This window comes from Sturnus vulgaris, chromosome Z (genome assembly GCF_052056855.1).
Source record: "Sturnus vulgaris isolate bStuVul1 chromosome Z, bStuVul1.hap1, whole genome shotgun sequence".
Lineage (NCBI taxonomy): Eukaryota > Metazoa > Chordata > Aves > Passeriformes > Sturnidae > Sturnus > Sturnus vulgaris.
Genome location: NC_142283.1, coordinates 71,748,266 through 71,768,846, shown reverse-complemented (window position 1 = coordinate 71,768,846; position 20,581 = coordinate 71,748,266). Strand labels below are relative to the sequence as shown.

General features: G+C 37.2%; 1 protein-coding gene across 2 annotated transcripts in view; it reads right to left on the bottom strand.

The window, feature by feature from the left end:
- Positions 1-3,098: 3,098 nt before the first annotated feature.
- ZFR (zinc finger RNA binding protein) overlaps positions 3,099-20,581 on the bottom strand; it is a 43,379-nt gene continuing 25,896 nt past the window's right edge. The window contains exons 10-20 of one of the 2 annotated variants that reach the window (XM_014875499.2): positions 19,442-19,561; positions 18,840-18,985; positions 18,360-18,522; positions 16,572-16,777; positions 16,210-16,360; positions 14,702-14,843; positions 9,654-9,751; positions 8,726-8,821; positions 4,754-4,865; positions 4,571-4,668; positions 3,099-3,886 (exon numbers count right to left, since the gene is read on the bottom strand). In XM_014875499.2, the coding sequence (XP_014730985.1) occupies positions 3,707-3,886; positions 4,571-4,668; positions 4,754-4,865; positions 8,726-8,821; positions 9,654-9,751; positions 14,702-14,843; positions 16,210-16,360; positions 16,572-16,777; positions 18,360-18,522; positions 18,840-18,985; positions 19,442-19,561 (1,512 nt within the window). In that variant the 3' untranslated portion in view covers positions 3,099-3,706. Of the gene's footprint in view, positions 3,887-4,570; positions 4,669-4,753; positions 4,866-8,725; positions 8,822-9,653; positions 9,752-14,701; positions 14,844-16,209; positions 16,361-16,571; positions 16,778-18,359; positions 18,523-18,839; positions 18,986-19,441; positions 19,562-20,581 lie in introns of those variants that run through there. The other variant, XR_015799357.1, reaches the window with a different exon arrangement.

Below are 20,581 nucleotides of genomic sequence, written 5' to 3'. Positions count from 1 at the left end.
GCAGTTTCACATGACTGTACTGGCAACATCCAGGATCATTCTGGCTCCAGTTCTTAAAGGTAACATGCTTTTCTCTGACATGTGAAAATATGAAGTTGCAATCTAAGCAGTGACATTTCTGACATCCTAAGCCATGCTGAGGTATCTGTGTGGGACTGGCAGCCTTGGGCCTGCACCTCTGAGAAACCCATCCCTGTTTGGAGCAGCACATACCCCAGGATTATATAAAACATGACAGTAAACTCCTGTATTCAGGCATCTTCATCTCTCCCATATTGTTCATTAACTTGTATAACAAGAAGATTCCTGGCAAACTCAAATGTGTGCCAGAAATGAAGTCTGTGATAAGGCTGTCTAACATAGTCTGATCATATATGCATGCTATTGACACAAACACAATGCAGCATGCAGAAAACGAAAGGTTTATAAGGAGCAAGGTTTGTGATCTTTATGTGGAAACAAGAGGCCTTTTGTCTCACTTTTAATGTTAAAGTAACCATTTTACTGTAGAAAAACCCATTTATTTTAGAGAAAATTAATTTACTAGCCTTTTTATCTAGAAGACTCCTAGGCTTACAGCTATCATTTAAAAAAAATTGAAGGAAAACAGATGTTTTTGTTGAATCTATCACTGTACTTTGTAAAACTGAAATATAAATGACAGAAACCATTGCTAACTGTGTCTACTCCCCACCATTATTAATGCTATGCTACTCAAATCTCTTTGGTTAGTCTAAATGAGTCTTAATTGCTTAATAAAGAAATAATTTCGGTATTAATGGACTAATGATAAGCAGATATTAAACGAGCAATAAACATGTTAAAAATGCATAGAAATTGTTGCAGGAGTATTTGAAGTTGATTTCAACTCTTGGAAGTTTTCTAGGCAGAACAATTTTAAGTACTAAAAGGTCTAAAAGTAGAAACTGCAAATGAACCCATCATATTCAATAGTTCTGTAAGTTTAACTGCTCATCTAGAATTTCATAAAAGGGCAAGAAGTCGATGGACTATGTCTAGCAGACTTTAATTTCTAGCAGTGCCTTTATGCACAGATCCATGTGAAACCATACTGCTCATAGAGAGGACACACTTATGAACTAGGAAGAAAGGTCAAAGTTGGGAAAAGCTTTAAAACAGAACAGCTCACATGTTCACCAACTGCTCCTCTAGGGTGAGCATGGGGGGAATATCCTTTCTGTGCACATTTCCCTTTTGTGAAAGAGGACAAGAGTGTTTGTGATTGTGGGATTTAACACACAGCACTGCTGAACACAAAATGTAAACAGTGCTTATTAATAAACTGTTAGCACTACTAAAACATAGGGTATTAAAATGCTTATTTAGTCAGTTTTGCCTTCCTAAGTGCACAACGTAGTATTTAAGTCAAAGCTAGCTCTGTACTTTGGAAAACCTTGTTTTTACATTCTTAGATTTGTTAACAAGAGTCAGAAGTTATCCATTAAAATGGGCAGGAACACCAGAAACAAACTGCAAATTAACTTTTCATCACACAGCACAAAAATCATGGTCACAGCTTCATATTTAATGTGGAATCACTTTAAGTATACAATATTTCAAAAGATCCAGAAACTGGTTAGGAGCTAGAAGCCAGTAGAACAAAAATACAGAAAATCTAAAATACATCTTTGACCTTTTTAATCCTATATTTTAGGGTCACATTCCTGAATAGACAAGTTTGCCTTATGAGGAAAGAAACTTTGGTATGGAGTTGAACTAGCCACATGAATAGCACCTGTAGCTCTCAAAATAAATAGTAATGGCTAACTAGACACGATGGCAGCAAGATATCCCCTAGAACAAGCATATGCTTGGAGCTATGCATGAAGGCTGGACAACAAAATGAGTGTGATTTTTTAAAGTAACTTCAAAGCATTTCTGCTTTTTGTATTTCTAATTATTTAGAAAGCTTTCCTACAATGAGAAAGCTCTAACTTTTATATGCTAACCCCTTATAATCACTCCCCTGAAAATTGCACTCTGATGCTCGCAGAACACTATTATTTTTCTTTTTAATTCTTTAGATTCCCTCTATTTTTCTAAAATATTGTATTTTTATTCCATAGGCCTATGCTGGTTAGCAGTAGATGCTGGGAACAGAAACATCCCCCCACTCCAATAGTTGTTTATTAAAAAGGTCAAGGATAAATTCGACCTTGAAATGGAACAGAAGTTGGGCTTTTCTTAATAAAACGTATCAGAAATAACAAATTATCTTTGTCACATGTGATACTCTCCTACAGCCATCAATAAAGTAGCTACTGGAATGTTAGTCTACGTTAATCTGGGTTTTATGGGTTTGCAACAAAGCATAATACACGTTTAACAGAGTAAGTGAAACTTCAGTTTCCAGTGTGTAATGAATTTTAGTAGTTTAATAAATTTTAACTTTTATTTGTGTATTCCACTGTAGTGCTGTGACAACAAATCACACCTGTGTACCAGAGCATACATCAACAGTATGATGTAACTTTACTTACACCACTGCTATATTTAGATTTTTGAAAGAGACATAAGCATACACTATGGCCACAGCAAATAATTTTCTGGGTTTTTTTCTTTGATAACCTTCACTTTTTAAGTAATACTTCACTTTTAAAATTTGAATTATTGAAAAAATCACAGAAAGTTTATACAGGAACAGATATAAGGAATAACCTCACAGGCACTGATATGACAAACATTTATTTTAAGGGCTGAGAGGCATTAATACCATATTGACAAAGCTGACTGAAAAGAATGACTAACTTTGTCTAAATGGAAAATGCCCACCTTTGCTTGTTGAGAAAAGAAATTCAGAAAGTTATTTTTTGGCCTTGCTATGTCACGAAGTCAATCATACAAAGACCTATGCATTTAACCTAAGATAATAGTTTTACAAGCCCTTCTATTAAAAAAAAAACCATCATGCAAATCTTTGATCAATTATGCAGCGGCTTTAAAACTGTTGCAAGACCATACTGTATATATTAGCTTTTATACTGCTAATGCACAACTAACAGCAAACTCGATTAGATTAACACAAATTTGTCTTAATTACACCGTTATATCACACTAAGGAGACAAATGCCACAAGATTGGCAAAAACATTTAATTCTGAGCACTCAAATGGCAGGACAATTATGTGTTGTAACCCCTTCACATTTAGAAAAAAACATGATCCTGCAGTCTCACTTTACAAAAAAAGAAAAAAAAACCCCTTCTGTAAAATATCAATTGGGAGGGGAACAGTTTTACTACCTAACACAAAGTAACTCATACAACTAGTGTCAAAGGCAAACAAAAATACTTCTAAAGAAAAGGTCAAAATACATATAGCAACAGAAGCACAAATGCTGCATTAAATACAGTCAAGATAGGAAGACAATGCACTTGTTAATAAAAAAGACAAAAAAAGAAGAAAATATACTGAAATTAGCAACACATTTAAAGAAAATGCAGTGAGGGAAAACTGTTTTCCTATGACAAGTTTCCATTTGCAGTCTTTCCATCCATAATTTGTCTGGTACAGTACATCCAATTAAAATATTCAGAATCTCACAGAAGAGCTAGCTCGCTCTCTTCCAAATCTAATTCAGAAGCTGGTTTTGGATGTTTTAAACAGACATCATTATGAATGAAGTAAAAGCAAGGCAACAAATGGACATTTCATTACCATCAATATTAGCAATGATGACAAACATTTTTAGAAGTTATCATAATCTTTTTTGTCCTTCTTTCCCTCTGCTTCAAACCCATCAACCCCATCACTGTCTCTTCTCCTTTTACGATTATTATGGATGTTGAAGCGTTGATTCATCTGTGGTAACGGATCCATTCCTAGAACTTTGTGTATCTGACGGAATGCAAGGAGTCTCAGCGCAAACTAGAAAAACGGTAAAGAAAAGTTACTTGTGTTACAAACAAATGTTCATTTTGAGCATTTTGCTAAACAATTAGGGAAGAAGATCAGTGATGCGTGATACTACCTTTAACTCTAACGATTGCATCTTTCTGTCTCCCAACAAAATAAAACACGTATGTCACATTTGCTGCTTCTGTAAGTGCAGCATTTTAGCTTAATGTCCATGTGTTAAGGCTTCTGAGCTTGCACTGAAGCAGACAAGGCTTGTCAGGTGTCACGTTAGATGACACATGATCAGGAATCATTAGCAAAAGGATCAAATAAAGAGGCAGAGGCAGTAACCTCTTAAACTGCAAACATGAATGGTCATTACTGTCATATCAATCTTACAAGATGTATTTATAAAATTTCCCATCTAGTAACATGTTGCTATAGAGAAAGCCTGTTTACAGATCTAGATCTATAGATATAAATGAGAATGCTACAAATTGCTCAGAAAAATACATTTTTTTCAGTGCAATAAGGAACACTATGAACATCCTCTCCTATGATATATTCAATGCCTAGCTTAAGACTGGTAAGATCTGACTACATTCTGAGAAAACAAAATTCATGTCTAATACAAGATCCATTAAAAAAAAACAAAACAGAACCAAAACAAAACCATCCATCAAATTTAGTTACTTCACACCTATGTGCCATTACCTGTGCACTTGAAGTAATATCCTCTCGTTGCTGATCTGTCATTACAGCAAGAGTATCAAAAGGATCTTTTTCACAAGGGTCCAGAAGGCCAGGACCACCTACAATAATCAGGCTAATTAGTAGCACATCTTTACCTTAGTACAAGCAAGATTACAGATTAGTAAAGTGTAAAAGGCAACTTGCCTTTAAGGATGATTCCTGAAGATATACACTCAAAAACTCTTCTCAGTGCATCTCCAGGACTCTGTGGTCCAGTCGCGCTGCTAATTGCTTTTTCCACAAGCAACTCCATAGCCTAGAACAACAGGAGGATTCAGCCAAATTAGAAGAGGGACTAAGACAGAATAAAGCTGCTACTGTTCCTCAGTAGAGGATTTTGAAGAACATTACACATCGTAGAACACTTTCAGTTAAAATGGAAAGAAACCCCAGTTATTTTTTAAAGATGAATAAAAGAAAAGTGGTGCCAGATTAACAATGAGTACTGATACTGGCAGCTGGTCATTGGTGGTGTCAACCAGAGCTCAGTGTTGGGCCCAGTCCTGTTTATCTTAATTGATGATCTGGATGAGAGGATCAAGAGCACCCTCAGCCAGTTTGCACCAAGCTGGGTGGGAGTGCTGATGTGCTGGAGGGCAGGAAGGCTCTGCAGAGGGATCTGCACAGGCTGCATCCATGGGCTGAGGTCAATGGTGTGAGGGTCAACCAGGCCAAGTGCTGGGTCCTGCCCTTGGATCAAAACAACCTCCTGCAGCTCCAGGCTGGACAGAGTGGCTGGAAAGCTGCTGGGAGGGAAAGGCCCTGGGGATGATTGATGATCAACAGGGGCTGAACATGAGCCAGGTGTGCCCAGGGCCAAGGACACCCTGAATGTATCAGCAATGGTGTGGCCAGCAGGACCAGGGCAGTGACTGCCCCTCTGTGCTGGGCACTGGGGAGGCCACACCCAAATCCTGGGTTCAGTTTTGGACCACTTACTACAGGAGAGACACTGAGGTGCTGCAGTGAGTCCAGAGGAGGGCAACAGAGCTGGGGAAGGGTCTAGAGCACAAAGTTCTCTTAGGAACTGCTAAGGAAGCTGATGGTGTTTATCCTGAAGAAAAGAAGGCTCAGGAGTGACCTTATTGTTCTGTATAACCATCTGAAAGGGGGGTTTAGCCAGGTGGGGATTGGTCTCTTCTCCCATGTAACTGGTGCTAGGACAAGAGGAAATGGCCTTAAGTTGCACCAGGCAAGCTTTAGATTGGATATTTGGAAAAAGTTTTGACTGAAAGGGTTGTAAAGTGTTGGAACAGGGTGCCCAGGGAGTTGATGGAGTTACTATCCCTGGAAGTGCTCACAAAACATGTGGATATGGCAACTAAGGACATGGTTTAATGGTGCTTGTGATTAGCAGTTGGACTTGTTTATCTTCAAGTTCAGTGATTAACAGTTGGACTTGACGATCTTCAAGGTCTTTTCCAACCTGAACAATTCAGTGATTCTATGATGGGCTTCTTCCCATCACAACTTGTTCAGTAATTCTGTAGAAATTTATACAGTAGTAGCCTATATATGCAGGTAGACAACTTGTCTAGCCATTTTTGAAAGTATGAAACACTCTGACACTTCATTCTGTCAGCTACATGAATACAATGCACAGTATATCTAATGGAACAGGATGCTATAGGAAAATAGAAATTTTTTCTACAAGAGTAGAGAAACTTGTAACATAAAACATTTAATGTTCTTAAAAGGCTTAATATCTGCACTAGTCGTTCAGTTTAGCAAAACTGAAGATCACAGCAATTTCTCTCCTAGTTATCAACCAACACTAACTCAGTTGTTAAACTATGATAAATATATTTCCTGAAATGTGTATATTATTTGATGTTACTTAAAATCATTAGCTGTGTTTTCGGTACTGGTGTTTTTTGTGTGAGTATTTCCATTATTCACTTTTATTAGACACAATTTTTTCCAGAAGAACCTACAAAAGGATTTGTAAAAGAAAAGACAAACTTCTCCTAGATCTTTTTCCCAGAATGAGATAGCTGTTTCACTGCTACCTCTACCTGTCAAGTTTAATTCTCCATCAACTGTTTTTGGCAGGCTTTTTAGAGGCACTTGTTTGGGCCTTGTCCTCCTCAGCACATCTACAGTTGTTCAAATGCTACCTTTTGTCCTTCCTTTCAAGGTGTAAATATCTATTCTGATGTATGCAAGTAACTACAGGCAGTGCTAATCACTAAGGGTGCCCATTCCTTTCTATTTTAGCTCCATTTAACTGACAGATTTCAATTCTTGAGCACGTTATTTCCAGACTCCTGCTGTATCAGTCAGGATTTGGCAACAGTAATTTGGATGTTTTCAAGTAGGAAGCAAAGTGCATCAGTAAAGAAAGAAAACAACAGATCTTGGATTTGCATTTATTAAAATCTAGTTCTTTTCGATCTTCATACAATACACCAAGGTCTGTAACTCAGTCCTAGGAAAACGTGAATTATGATGTTTTGGTTTTAATGTCCACCAAAGGCCGGATTTCAAATTTGAATAATGTGTAGGAACACGATAAAATTCTTCTCGTTTAGTTTTTACTTTAAGGCACATGAAATGCTACTACTGTGAACGTTCAGCCTTCCATTAACTTCTGTTTTTACAACGACTTATGTTTTTTTAAAAAAAGCTCTGTCATCTCTTTCGTTTGTAAACGGTTTCTAGTATAGAGGGTAGGAGAATGTCTGTATCCAGAAAACTGTATTACTCAAATTTATGTAACTCCATCTTACTGGCTGAAATCACCACTTTCATTTTGTCACTGTTTTTATCATAAGACCTCTCCTACAGGCCAAAAGAACAGTTGACTACAGTTCAGTACTGATCCATGTCACTGAGAATGCATCAGGTACCAGGAATAAATCGGGATTTTGGAGAACTGAGATACAGTGAGGTCTGACACACTGCTTCATAACCTCTCTTCCCTTCTGGATGTGCCTTGGAACACATAACGCGAGAATTAAGAAGCTACATTCCTTGTTCTTCACCCTCCTCCCAGCTCTGTGTTGCAATATTTGTAAGGATACTTTTCTGAAAGTATGCCAAGGTTCATTCTCTGGCAACTCAGTATCATAATGATATTAAGAGAGCACTTCTGAAGCATCTTCTACACTGTATTTGTTTAGTGTACTTTCCATTAAATACAGCACTGAAACTGGCACTAGTTTTTTAGGTTTTTTTATATATTCAAAAAAACAGACATTACTGCTCCACTTCCTGTCCAGAAGCAATAAATACTATTAGAAGTAATTTATTAAAACTGTCTGCAAACTTAGTGCAATTGTAAAACATTTCTCATCTAAATAAAGTCAACTGCTCAAAACAATATTAGTGCTCTTCCTGTCAAAACTGAAAAGGAAGCAGCACAGTGCAACTGGATTTAGTTGGAAAACACAACAGTCAGAGCTAGGTTTACTTCCACATGATACACATTTCAGGTGTCTGTTTCAGCCTAATTTTGTCCAATCCACAAATCATACATCTATTAGTATTTGCAACATTTGTAAGGTAGTCAATGCAAAAGGAATGCTCCAAGAACACTCAACTGGATTAAGAAAGGTGACCTGATACAGCCCAGAGATTTAAGTGATACTGACTAAAATATGATGACACAACCACAGGCTGTACTGAAATACTGTGGTATTTCACCTTGTGAAAGGGACATAATAATTTTAAGAATACTGTGGTTTCTATCTTTTGAGATCTTTCTATTATCACAGAACTATCTGGGAACAGCTGACATTATTTTAAATAAGTTGCAGCAAACTCCAAGCAATTCAGAGTAGGTGGTTAGAAAAAAATATGTTCTTTTGTACAGAGTAAAGGAAAAAATGCTAAAACCTAGAATAGGAATCTACCCACAAAGAACAGAAAAGAACAAGAAAATTTCTTTTGGAAAAAATAATAACTTCCAGCTTCAAATAAAAAACCTCAGAAAACTGTATTTTAAGAGGGAATTTGGAGTACTTGTTAGCAAAAAAACCCCCCAAAATCCCAAACAAAACCCTACATTACATGTTGAAAAAAATCAGAATTTAAAAATTGTATTAACACTTCACTACAATTTCCTTGTAGTAACGTATTTATTAAGAAGACTCATTTAAAAAAAACATTACTTACCCAGCTTGGAAAATCAGACCAAGTAGGAACCCGCTGACAGAGGTCACGAAGAATACGTATGATAATCACACAGGACTGCAGACCATTAGCTCTAGCCTTGAGAGCAATACAAAATCAAATTAATTAACCCCTGCACCCATAGCAAACAGGAGTTGTTGAAAGACTAAAACACCACTGTTCAATGGAAGCTCAGATACAAGATTGAAACAAATGATTCTACAACTTTATTCCGTGAGCTGCCATTTACAGCAGTATTTTATACAGGGTTAGTAATTTAAGGTGGTAGAAGTCAAAGTGCACAGGTTATACAAGAATAACATTTCTTGATCCCCTATACACTTTGACCTATGTTCATTTGAAACAATAAATACAGTATCTTTCTATATTAGAAATAAAAAGGATAAAGTAAAGATCTAAGAAATAGGTATAGAGACTGAAAGGTCAAGGGAATCTGTTTGGTTTCTTTATTGTGCCTTTGCCAGAATGCAAAGTCACTAAACCAAACAGTTGCTTCTCACCTTTCATTCCCTACACTTAATGCACTTAAAGAAATAGAAAAAAAAGTCTTAAATCTAAACACAAAGCTTTAAACACATATTCCATTATTTAAAGCAAAGTTACTCTGCAGCCTTATGGAATATATAACAAATATACAACATATGATCACCCCAAGCGAGTCAAGCTTCCAACATCGCCTTGTCAATGACCGGAAAAAAAAATGACGTCAAATGAGCAATAACTGCATAAAGCAGCTCCTCCATCAGCTCCTCCATCACTCAACCTTCTACAGTTAAATTTAGGGACCAGAAAATATTAAGTGTTATTAGCATGAACAACGCTGAGTGTTTTCACACAGTTAAACATTCATATTGCAACTGAACTAATCTCTCATAAGGCTACAAGAAGAAAGTAAAATGATGTTCCGAACCTGGAACCACTTAGCGTGGCGTAGAGCAGCCAGAGCGTCAAGGCATTTTTGCCTGTCCAAGACGTCCGGTGGGTCTTTCACCATACCCGAGGTTACATCTAAAATGGATTGAATTGGCAAAATGCAGTGAGGAATGGGTGTTTGACCAGGTGAGCAAGACACTTCCTTAAATAGCTTCAATGTCACACATGCCATTTAAAGTTTAAACCCTTGAATGAGAAATGTAAATGTTCAGCCGTAGTCGCTCAATTAGGATTAGGGCATCAACCCAGTAGAAAGATCAAGAGCATAATGCATTTCAGCTCTGAAGTGATTTTCAATTGCATTGCTGATTATGCAATGTGTAGTACTTCTTTATTTCAGTTGACACTGGAAAAACACATATCCCCTAAAATTAAATACCGAAGGAAGGATGGTTGGACACAGTGCACCAGCACAGAGAACACAAGACAGAAGGAACACAAAAATCCACTTTAACCAAGTAGAAACATTCAAACTTAGTTTCTTTTAAATTTAATTGTCACGTGTTATTTGGGACCTATTCTTGAAAGAAAAACTAAGTATAACAAATCTTAAAAGCACTAAATGTTTAGTAATAATGTTATTTTTATCATGCCTTAAACCTGAAATTATTTTACTTTAAAAATCTGACTAAAGGAATGTGACATGTTCTTCAATATTACAGAGTTCCTTGTTTTCTAGTACCTTCTCTCTTACCCATATCAATAAAATTCCTCACTCCATAATATAAGTGTTCTAGCAACACTTAGGATGCAAGGAAGGATCTGAAAAGGGACTGCTTTACCGAAGACATAGCAAGATAAAGAAAAGAAAGGAATAGTCTAAAAAACAAAGAAAAATGTCTGAAAGATGGAGAAAACATAGCAGGCACTGCCTATTTAAATGTTCAGAAAATAATTTAATTACCAAGCTGACTGCTTTGCTACCAAAAATTAAGGGACCACAGAAATGGTTTAGTCAGTGAAACTGGAACCACTAAACCATGTAAAATGGTATCCTCAAGTTACTTGAAAACTATATAACCAGATCAGTGATCGCCATTACAAATTACTTTTTTACTCATTCTGAAAATGTCCATGGTGACTAGTCACAACGTATGTTGCTAGCATAACTGGTGATACATCAGATAAATGAAACGAAAAGCCCTCACTCAATGGCACACATTTCACAGGAGCTGGCTGTTTGGAGCAGTACAGTTTACTCCTACAAGAGCTAAATTTAGGTTAAGCCAGGGAATAAAATAAAAAATAATGAGAGTCATGAAACATGCCTGCAACGTGAAGCTTTTAGGAATGTTGCAGAAATTATGCCCTGAAACCACAAATGTAAAATAGTAGGGGTTCTTCAGTATACAGAGCTAAAAGGCCATGAATTAACATGGTGATATAGCTTTGCAATACAGTAACTAAATTTAATGTGAACTACTATAAATTCAGATTCGAGCATTTTGATAGGATAGTCCTATTGCTCTGCACAGGGATAAATGGGTGAAGACTTCATAAAAGCAAAGTTGAGAAGAACATAGGTAACTTCTCACACAGATATTCCAATTTACACACTATATATTAAACTGGAAAAATTAAAATCTTCACTAATGATGCAACTACAGATTGAATGAAGACATTTAAAATTATGTTTCTTTTAAAACAACACCAATTTTAAAAAAACAAAAACCCCAAAACAAAACCAAAAAAATCCCCTCCAAACCTACACAAGAGGAGTGCCAACTAAAGCTAAGTGATGAAAGGAGTAAAATTCAGATAGATATATGAGACAAAGAGTACATCCTGAGAAAACCAACCACAGGAAAAAGTGGCACAATAAGGTTGAAAAATTAAAAATACAAGTATGTGCTGTTGGGCCAATAGCCTGATCAGTCAGTTATTTACTTTCTTCTAAAACTACTATGCAAATAAGTGACACTGTGCAAACTTTTGGCACAATAATTTGTTAATATTTTTAAACTTCTACCTCTGAAAATCTTCAACTTGTAAAGTAGTTTTACTGAGAAGAATTGCAATTTAAAGGTACAGGAAAGAATCTTAAACAGTGCTGGAAATGTAGATCTAAAATGGGTTACTAATAGCTGCCATAAGAATATCCTTGGAACTTCAAAAGGCTCTAAAAGTCAGAAGTTGCTGAGGCATGTACTACACTGAGAAAACATTGACTGAAAAAATATATAAAGGGAACTCCTGTAATATTTATTCTGTGGATTTTTGCATATGTTTCACATTTCAGGATTAACCCCTTAAAGACTGTGCAACTAAAATCAGATGCCTAACCTATCACCCTACTAAACTAAGACAAAAACTGAATTAATTTACAAAACACAGGCATGAATTCTTACCCTGTATAACTTATTACTAGCCTGAACATAAGGGGTTAATCTTCAGTTAGACGTGCTGTGTCCACACTACCTCTTCATTAAAAGTTAACAGGTAAGTCAATTTAGGTAAGTTTTATTATGTAAAATACATTTTATCCAGTCAACTATTATAAGACTAGTGTGAACACTGCTTCATTCTAGGAGAGAGACAAAGACGAAAAGAAAAAAAAAAAACAAAAAACAAAAAAAAAAAAACAAACACAAAGTAACAGCAGATGCTAGGACTATGCATCCAAACCCCTCCTTTGTATAGCATGGCAGGTGTGACACTGAGCTTTAGAAAACCTTGGTCAAAAATCCTTCCGATGTCTTGGCAGCAACCCCTGACAGGAATCGAGTCCCTCTGCTAGAAGGCTTTGGACCGGGGCTGTTAGCTAAGGATAAAAAAGACACACGCGCACACACAGAGGTGTCTGTAAGTATGTACACCCTGTTTGCTGAAGGAAGACTCCACAGCTGGGTTAGAGCTCTTCAAATGTACCAGATTCAGTCAACTGTCAAACGCACAATACTGTAAGGAACAGTAGCTATGCGGTTAACAATTTCATTTCACTGTCGTTTCTTTTTCTTTTTTTTTTTTTTAGCCTTTTATAGGCTAAATAACACATCAAACATGATTCTACTCCACGTGCAAGACTCAAGTTGCATCTTTACTCCAACTGGTTCTTCCGGTAAAGCCTTCCTTAACACTTGAATTAGCTCCCCAAGCGGGCTAAGGAAAATGAAAACTTTAAACCAATGTAAGACACAGAGCATGAGAAGCTGCAGTAAGAAAGACACAAACACATACTGTTACTCTGCAGCAAATAAGCAGCAGTCTTCGGAATAAGGAACTTCTTTGCTGCAATAATTGGCAATTCAGTCTTCTATTTGCTCCAGTTTCAAAAGTGAACTTTTCTGCACATCCATTTTATACTGCTCAGTGTCTTGAAGAGAAATCTAACTTGATTTTGTTTGCCGAGAGGCAGTACTGCATTCAGCAGTGAATAAACTCACAAAGATAATTTAACTCAAGTGTGGGTCAGACAAAAATACAGATTTGTTTCCTTTTGGTGGCGTAACTTAGGGGACTGATGGTAGTAATTTGAAATTTGTTTTATTTTTAGTACACATCAAAATTTTGGGCCAGAAACCACTTAGCTGAAATCGAGTATTATAGTAGGAATCAATACTGCACTTTTGCACAGCACATCAAGAAATAAACATGGTGTTCAAGGTTAATTTAATTAAATGGTTAGTCTAATTTAATAATAAAATGCATTCTTTATAAACTTAAATAATATGGAAAGTTGGATTCAGCCCAGAGTCATGTTACACTCAGATTGTCCAAAACCAAGTAAAATTGGTTGGGTGTGACAGTACACATACAAAGCCTTTATAGCTAGAAATAATATGCACAGATTAAAACAAAAGCACTCTAGGACTCTTTGGAAGTCATCCAAACCACAGAATGCATGTTGAAAATTTTTCTTTCCGATTATGTAGGATGACTTTGTTAACATAGCTTGCTTATAAATGCACTAGTCACAGCTACAGGACATTTAGTAATGCAATATAAAAACCTCAAGTGTTTTAGAGGACATGTAGTGATGAGATGAAATATTAAAAAAAACCTCTGTGGCTTATATAAATACGTATATACACAAGCACATGTATACATACACACATACAATTTCTTTCAACCTGTATATGAGAAATGTTAAAACAGCCTCAGATTTCCTATTTGTAGGTTCACTGTCAAACACCAGAACCTTGTTTGCTATGATCTCTTTCAACTATGTGAAAATACAGGATTAAAAGGAAACAAAAGTTAATTTTATCTGACCCGTAAATAAAAAGAACCAATGTACTGCAGACATTAATCATGCTTGTTGGCTTAAAAGCTTTTGGAGCTTTGAAAGTGTTACAGAACAGACCCTAAAGCAACACTGCTGGCACCAGAGAAACCGTGGACTTCAGAAACATAAATTGATTCCCAAGCTCCACCTTCTGCTTCTGCTCAACGACAAAGCCATTTCTTATTGTACTAGTTGGGTTTGCCAGTTGGATAGAAGAGTGATTGTAATACCAGGAGCCTAAATATACTCAGAAAGCACTCCAGACCAAAAAACAACCTCAGAGAGCTGGAAAAAATCACATCATCTTTTCAAGTTAGAAGCACTGTTACCGTCAAAAGTACTGTAAAAGTGCATTTTAAGTGGCACTATTCAGAATGTCTAAGTGATGGTAATACTGACCCAGTTCAAACCCAAAAACCTGTGATTTGATTTTCTAAATCCATACAATCTTTCTCTTAAGGCAAGACTGCTCTAGAAAGCCAGTTTATAGCCACTTGCTATAAAACACTTAGTTTTCAACAAAATTTTAAAAGAGGGGGGAAAAAAATCAAGCTTGTACCTTTTCCAGAAAGCTGAGGTTGGACATTAAGTTAGAAATTTTAAAAATTAAACAAAAGCATCATATACACATTTATTTTAACCAACTGTTCTTGACTGAGACTGGTTGTTGAAAAACAAAGTTTCAATCAAATACATGTGCCAGCATGTTGCCTTCCAGGACCTTAGTGCCATCTTAAGCAGAATAGATAAACATTAAAAAAATGGTGAGAAATAAGTAACATCTTTAACAACTTCCCAACCTCCATCCCTCATGTTCTCTTCCCGAATGACTGGAGATGTCAGTGTGATTGTAACTTGCATTTTGGGTTCCACACACGAATTTAAAATAATTGCTGCTTCTGGGACTGCACACTTGATATCGTATTTCTCTGGACTTATTACCTAAATATTGAGAAACAGAAATTTCTGTTAGCATGTGGCCATTAAAAATTTGAGGAAGAAAAAGGAGTCCAACATATTCCATTTTCAACAGAAAGACAGAAACACAATATAATTATATGAAACAGCTAACTGTGTAGTCATAGAATCACACTACACACTACAAAGGTATGTGGACTTGCATATTGTTTCCAAATTATTAATGAAAATACATAACCAAACAGAATTTAAAAAACTGCCCAGAAAGGAAATCATTATAAATTACATAACAGATGTTTAAGATAAAGAAAAGCCTCAGAGCCAATTAAAATATCTGCAGGGTGTTTCTCACTGGAACATAGAAGCCTTTGAAAAGCAAAGATGCAGGGGTTATTTTTCAAGCTCACAGTTAGAAATGAGTACTGCTGGGTACATCCTGTGCTGTGGTGTCACAACATGCTAAGAAAAAAGGGCAAGATAAGCGCCAGGGAAAAAATGTAAGAGTAACTAACAAAGTATTTATTTTAATTGCTACTTGCAACTTTGTTTAATAATTCTAAAGAGCTCCAAAAGGAGGCTGAAGGCACCTCTGTGACTTTCTACATACATGGACAAGCGAATATTTCCAGTAAGACAAAGATGATCATTTGTTAAATTTACTTCTGTTCTGTTACTTCAAACAACAGCAAGCTTGAGATCATTTTCTCATTAATCTGCTAAAGCTTCTATCATGCCAGTGATTCTGTCAAGCATTTTTCTAGATCGCATTGAAGTAACAATGCTGTGACAAACACTCTACAGTCACAGGCTTTGTTGACAGGCTCTCAGCAGAGAGCAGAGACTTTATACTTTCTTGTGGAAATACTACAAAGGGTTTATATTTCACTGAATGGTCTAAGACTGCATGTTTACTTTTTTAAAGGTCCAAATTATAAAAAACCCCACACTAGACTTAGCTGGGTAATTGTGAACTGTAAAGCACTGACACATACAAACAGGAAACAAGATATCAGTACAAGACTGGCATTAATGGAGAACTTTGACCTTGAGTCAGCAGGCGTGTTGTAACATGCTGTAATTATCTCAATTGCTACTGATAACTGATTACTGGTCTTTCTTGTGCTCATTTCTATTTCCCAAATAAATGAAACCTATTAAATGGCAATTGATACTACACTGCTAGAGCACACACTTCTATGGACACAATATAGAGGAAGCAGAACATGCAGTAATCTCTGAATTCAGATGAAAACACTCAGAAAATAGAAAGAAACTGAACCTGAGCTATGCCATGTAGCAGCACAGTGAGTCCTGCAGACATTTAACTTGAGGACAGATTTTTACAGTACTTTTACAAAAATTCGAATCCAAGAACCTAAATTCTACTTACTGCAAGTTGCTTAGGGAGACTTTCAGCAATACGACTGAGTAATGTCTTGGAGGGCTTCTCAGCACACAACAAAACAAGATTGACATTTCGGTCTCCACGGAGTAGCAAACCTTTAGCCAAAACGCCGACCCGCAAAACGCCTTTCAAAGCTCTGTGAATGACAATTAAAAGTTGCATTTAAAATAATAATGTAAAAATCATAAAAATAATACTGAAGATAGAAAAGTGAAATAAAACAGTATTCTACATCTTTCTGAGACTTCAAAAATACTGCACAAAAGCCCAAAGACATGAGATCCTGGAAACACTGATAACAGGGTAACAAAAAACAATATAATTCTCAAAAAGTAATAAAAATATACCTGTCTTTACTGCCATCCTTTTTGTCATCTCCCTCTTTGTTCTTGCTTTTTTCATGATCAGTCATGCTGTCAGAAACCAGCTTCAAAGCACGCTCAGTAATAGAAACAATTTTTTGAACTGCCTGAAGTTCCTCCTCGGTTGGGTATATAGCAGCATGCTTGGTCATCACATAGCGGTCATCAGAGGAGTCAGGGCGGCGCAGAGGCTGAACAGACAAAAAAGTGCACTTCTGAAACCTGGGTGCCCTTCCAAGTTCACAAATGAGACAAAACGACCAAAACCCATGTGGTTAAGGAACAGAATAGAATAGTCTAATCTCACATCACTGAAATGTAACAAAACATGATGTCTTCTCAACAGCCTACACTGTCACAATCTCAAAATACATGAAATGCATCAAAATTAAACTAAGGTCAAATCCCAAGATCAGAGTTACCTCCTCAACATTAACATCTCTTGCCTTTCAGTCAATTGGGAAATACTTGGATATTGCTGCAAAATAAAGTACCCATTATTACTTTTGTACAATCAGAGGATTGTACAGGATGACCTCAAAAGGTCATCTAGTCCAATCTCCTGTGAAAAACATGGTCAGCTTGTAAAGACCACATCATGCTGCTCAGGGCTTTAGCCTGATGGTTTTTGGAAACCTTCAAAGATGAAGGCTACAGAACTGTACGAAAAAAGACGATTTCCTGTATTCAGTCTAAATCTCTTATGTCTTGGGTTAAGCTGGATGTATCTCACCCTGTCATGACTGCAAAAAGCCTGGCTCCATATCCTTTATAAAGCACAGCTATTAGAAGGCTATTACGTCCCACTGAAGCTCTCTCTTCTCCAGGCTGAACAATCCCAGATGCCTCAGTCTCTCCTCACAGGGCAAGTGTTCCAGACCCCCGACCATCCTGGTAGCTCCACACTGAGCCTACTATGGTTTATGTATCTTCTACTGGAAAGACCAAAATTAAATGTAGTATTGCAGTTAGGGTCTAATGAAAGCTGATCACTTCCCTTCATCTACTGTGCTCCTGTTACTAAAGCCCAGGTTGCTGCTGGCCCTGCTGCCAGGGCTCGCTGCTGACTCAAGCCCAGACTGCTGTTTCCAGGAACCCTAGATCCCTTCCAGCAGAGCTACTACCCAGCCTCTACCAATGCAAGGGGTTCTTCCTTCCTGAGTGCAGCATTAGCCATTTGCAGAATTCCATAACATTCCACTCCTACAGCCTGCCTAGGTGCCTCTGGATGGTGGCCTCGCCCTCAAAGGTATTAGCTATTCCCCCCACCCCAAGATGATTCAGGTTCATGCCAGTTGCAAATCTCAGCAGTGTGCACTCACTTCATCACCTTTCAGATCCCTGGTAAGGTGCTCATCAGTCTAACTCCAGGATCAACCCATGTGGTAATGCACTCCACATAGCTAGAGTATGAGGTACCACTAAGCATTAGTCTCCAAGACTGGTGACCCAGCCATTTTTTATCCACACATTTGTCCACAATGAGGTACATAATATTGTATAATGCAATAAAATAAAAATCAGAAAAATCCAGTATGACTTCTATTTCATGAGAAGTAATATTTAAAGCATCCTCTTATCATTCCACTGGACTTATTTTGGAAGACTAGTCCGCCTACACCATTTCATTAGCATGTAATTTCTTCTTCTCTTTTCCAAATCCTTTATTAAGAAGCAATGGAGACAAGTGAAATAGCACTGAGTAATTTATAATTCTTAACTGTGCCTCCTGGTAAAAATGGTTTAATTTTTTTCTCAAGCTAAGAAACTCACAGCTGGTCCTTGGGGTTGAGGAGGCATTCCAGGTCTAACTCCCAGAAGACCCAGAGGTCCTGGAGGGCCATGAGGATATCCTCCATCTGGTATTCTGCGACGGTCATCCCAGTGATGCTGCTCTTCCTCCATTCTCCTCCAGTACATGTCCTCTTCGTATCGCCTGAAGTGCAACAAAGTGTTCTCTTCAAACAGCAGTTTAATACTTGACACTGCTCTAGAGATACTTCTCTGTTCTCAACAACTTTGTGTAATCATAAGCAAATACCAATGAACAGATGATAGCTAACGTGAATTATTGTTGCAAAAGTAGGTCTGCATTTATTGCAAATTGTACTAACTCTGCATTCCTAAGAAGGATTGAACAGTAGCAAACAAAAATCACAGCGAGAGAATGACAATTTAAAACAAGACAGTACAGGGTTTCAGACAATCTGATAGCAGCTTTATCACATTCATTCATGAAACATAATGCATTACCTCATTTCCATCCTCCAGCGTTCCTCCTCTTCTCGTCTTCTCCAGTATTCCTCTTTCTGCATCTGTTTCCTCATCTTCTCTTCTTGAATTTTTCTTGCTCGAATACTGGGCTTTACTTCTACTTGTAAGTCTGGGTTTACTTTTTTCTAGATAAAAAAAAAATTAATTAAATGTTTCTTTCCTATTCTCATCTCAAGGTTATGGAGATGTTCTGATATATTTAATATACACTACTCATCAAATGCACTTATCATTAAAAAGTCTGCAACAAAACGAGTGTGTGTTTTTTATCCTACCAAAAAAACTGAGCAATACTGTTTTATACTCTTTGAACTTCATGGTAAGCAACATGAAGAACCTACTGTTATTTGCATCAGTTGTACTACAAGCAACATTCAAAATATTTTTAAAAACTTCAACCAAAATACAATTTCACAGTTTGCATTATTCTTTAAAGACTATACTGCCTATGAAATACATTTCTCTTTTTTTGTATGCTGTTCACTCAGAGTGCCTACTTTTGTCTAGTCTTTAAACCTAAGAACAGGTGACCAGAGTAGCTGATACACGATCGATTTTCAGAGAAACATTAGCATTTTTACCTTGTACTGAAGTCTGTGCCGCCGCCCTTTCAAATGCATCTCCTTGGCATTAGGATCATTAAAACTGCATTCACAGAGTTTACAGTGAAAGCGGATCACCTTCCCTTCATCATTCCTTACCTGGAAAATAAAGTTATAACACATTTGGTCTTTTTTTAAAAAAAATAAAGCTGATATAAAATTTTATTATCCATTATTCTAATTATATAGTGACACTGGATAATATCTACCTGTCCCAAAACACATTAAGAAGTTCACACAATAACTGAAAGAAGGCAAAGTAGAAAAGTAGAACCTTCAATTCTGACAAGCACACCATTGTGCTTGGTAATGAGCAAGTAACAACATCCTTCCATTCCAAAGAGTGCACAGCTGTAAATTCAAACCTGAACATAGTGAGCTAATTAATCACAAACCTGTGTATCATGCAAAACTTACATCAGACTTGAACCACCTATCTCATACCAACCAAAAAGCAAAAAAGAAACACGCACAACACAAAAATGCACACATATGCACAAGCCTTTGCAGGTTCAACGCCTTGTCACTCTTATCTTCAAGGAGAACCCAGGGAATTACAGATAGTCAACCTCATCTTGATCTCTGAGAAGGCAATGGAGCAGCTAATCCTGGAAACCATTTCCAGTAAAACGAGGGCAAGAAAACCATCAGGAGCAGTCAGCATGACTTCACCAAGGTGAAGGCCTGGTGGACTTCAGTAAAACTTGGGACACAGTCTCACCACATCATCTTCCTACACAAGCTGCTAATGTCTAGGCTAGATAAGCACACAGTAAGGAGGACTGAAAGCTTTCTGAACAGCCTGGCCAAGGGTGGTGATCAGCAGAATGAAACTCAATTGGAGGCCTGGAGCCAGCAATGCACCCCCAGGATCACTACAGTCCTGTAACATCTTCAGTAATGCTCTGGATGATGAGACAGAATGTGCCCTCAGCTGGTTTGCTGATGACACAAAACTAAGAGGAATGGCTGATATGCCAAAAGGTTGCACTGACATCCAGAGGGACCTCAGCTGTCTCACCGAGGGAAGAGGAGGCTGAAGGGGATCATATCAGTGCATGTAAGTACCTGAAGGAAGGGTGCAAAGAGGACAGAGATAGACTTTTTTCAATGGTGCCC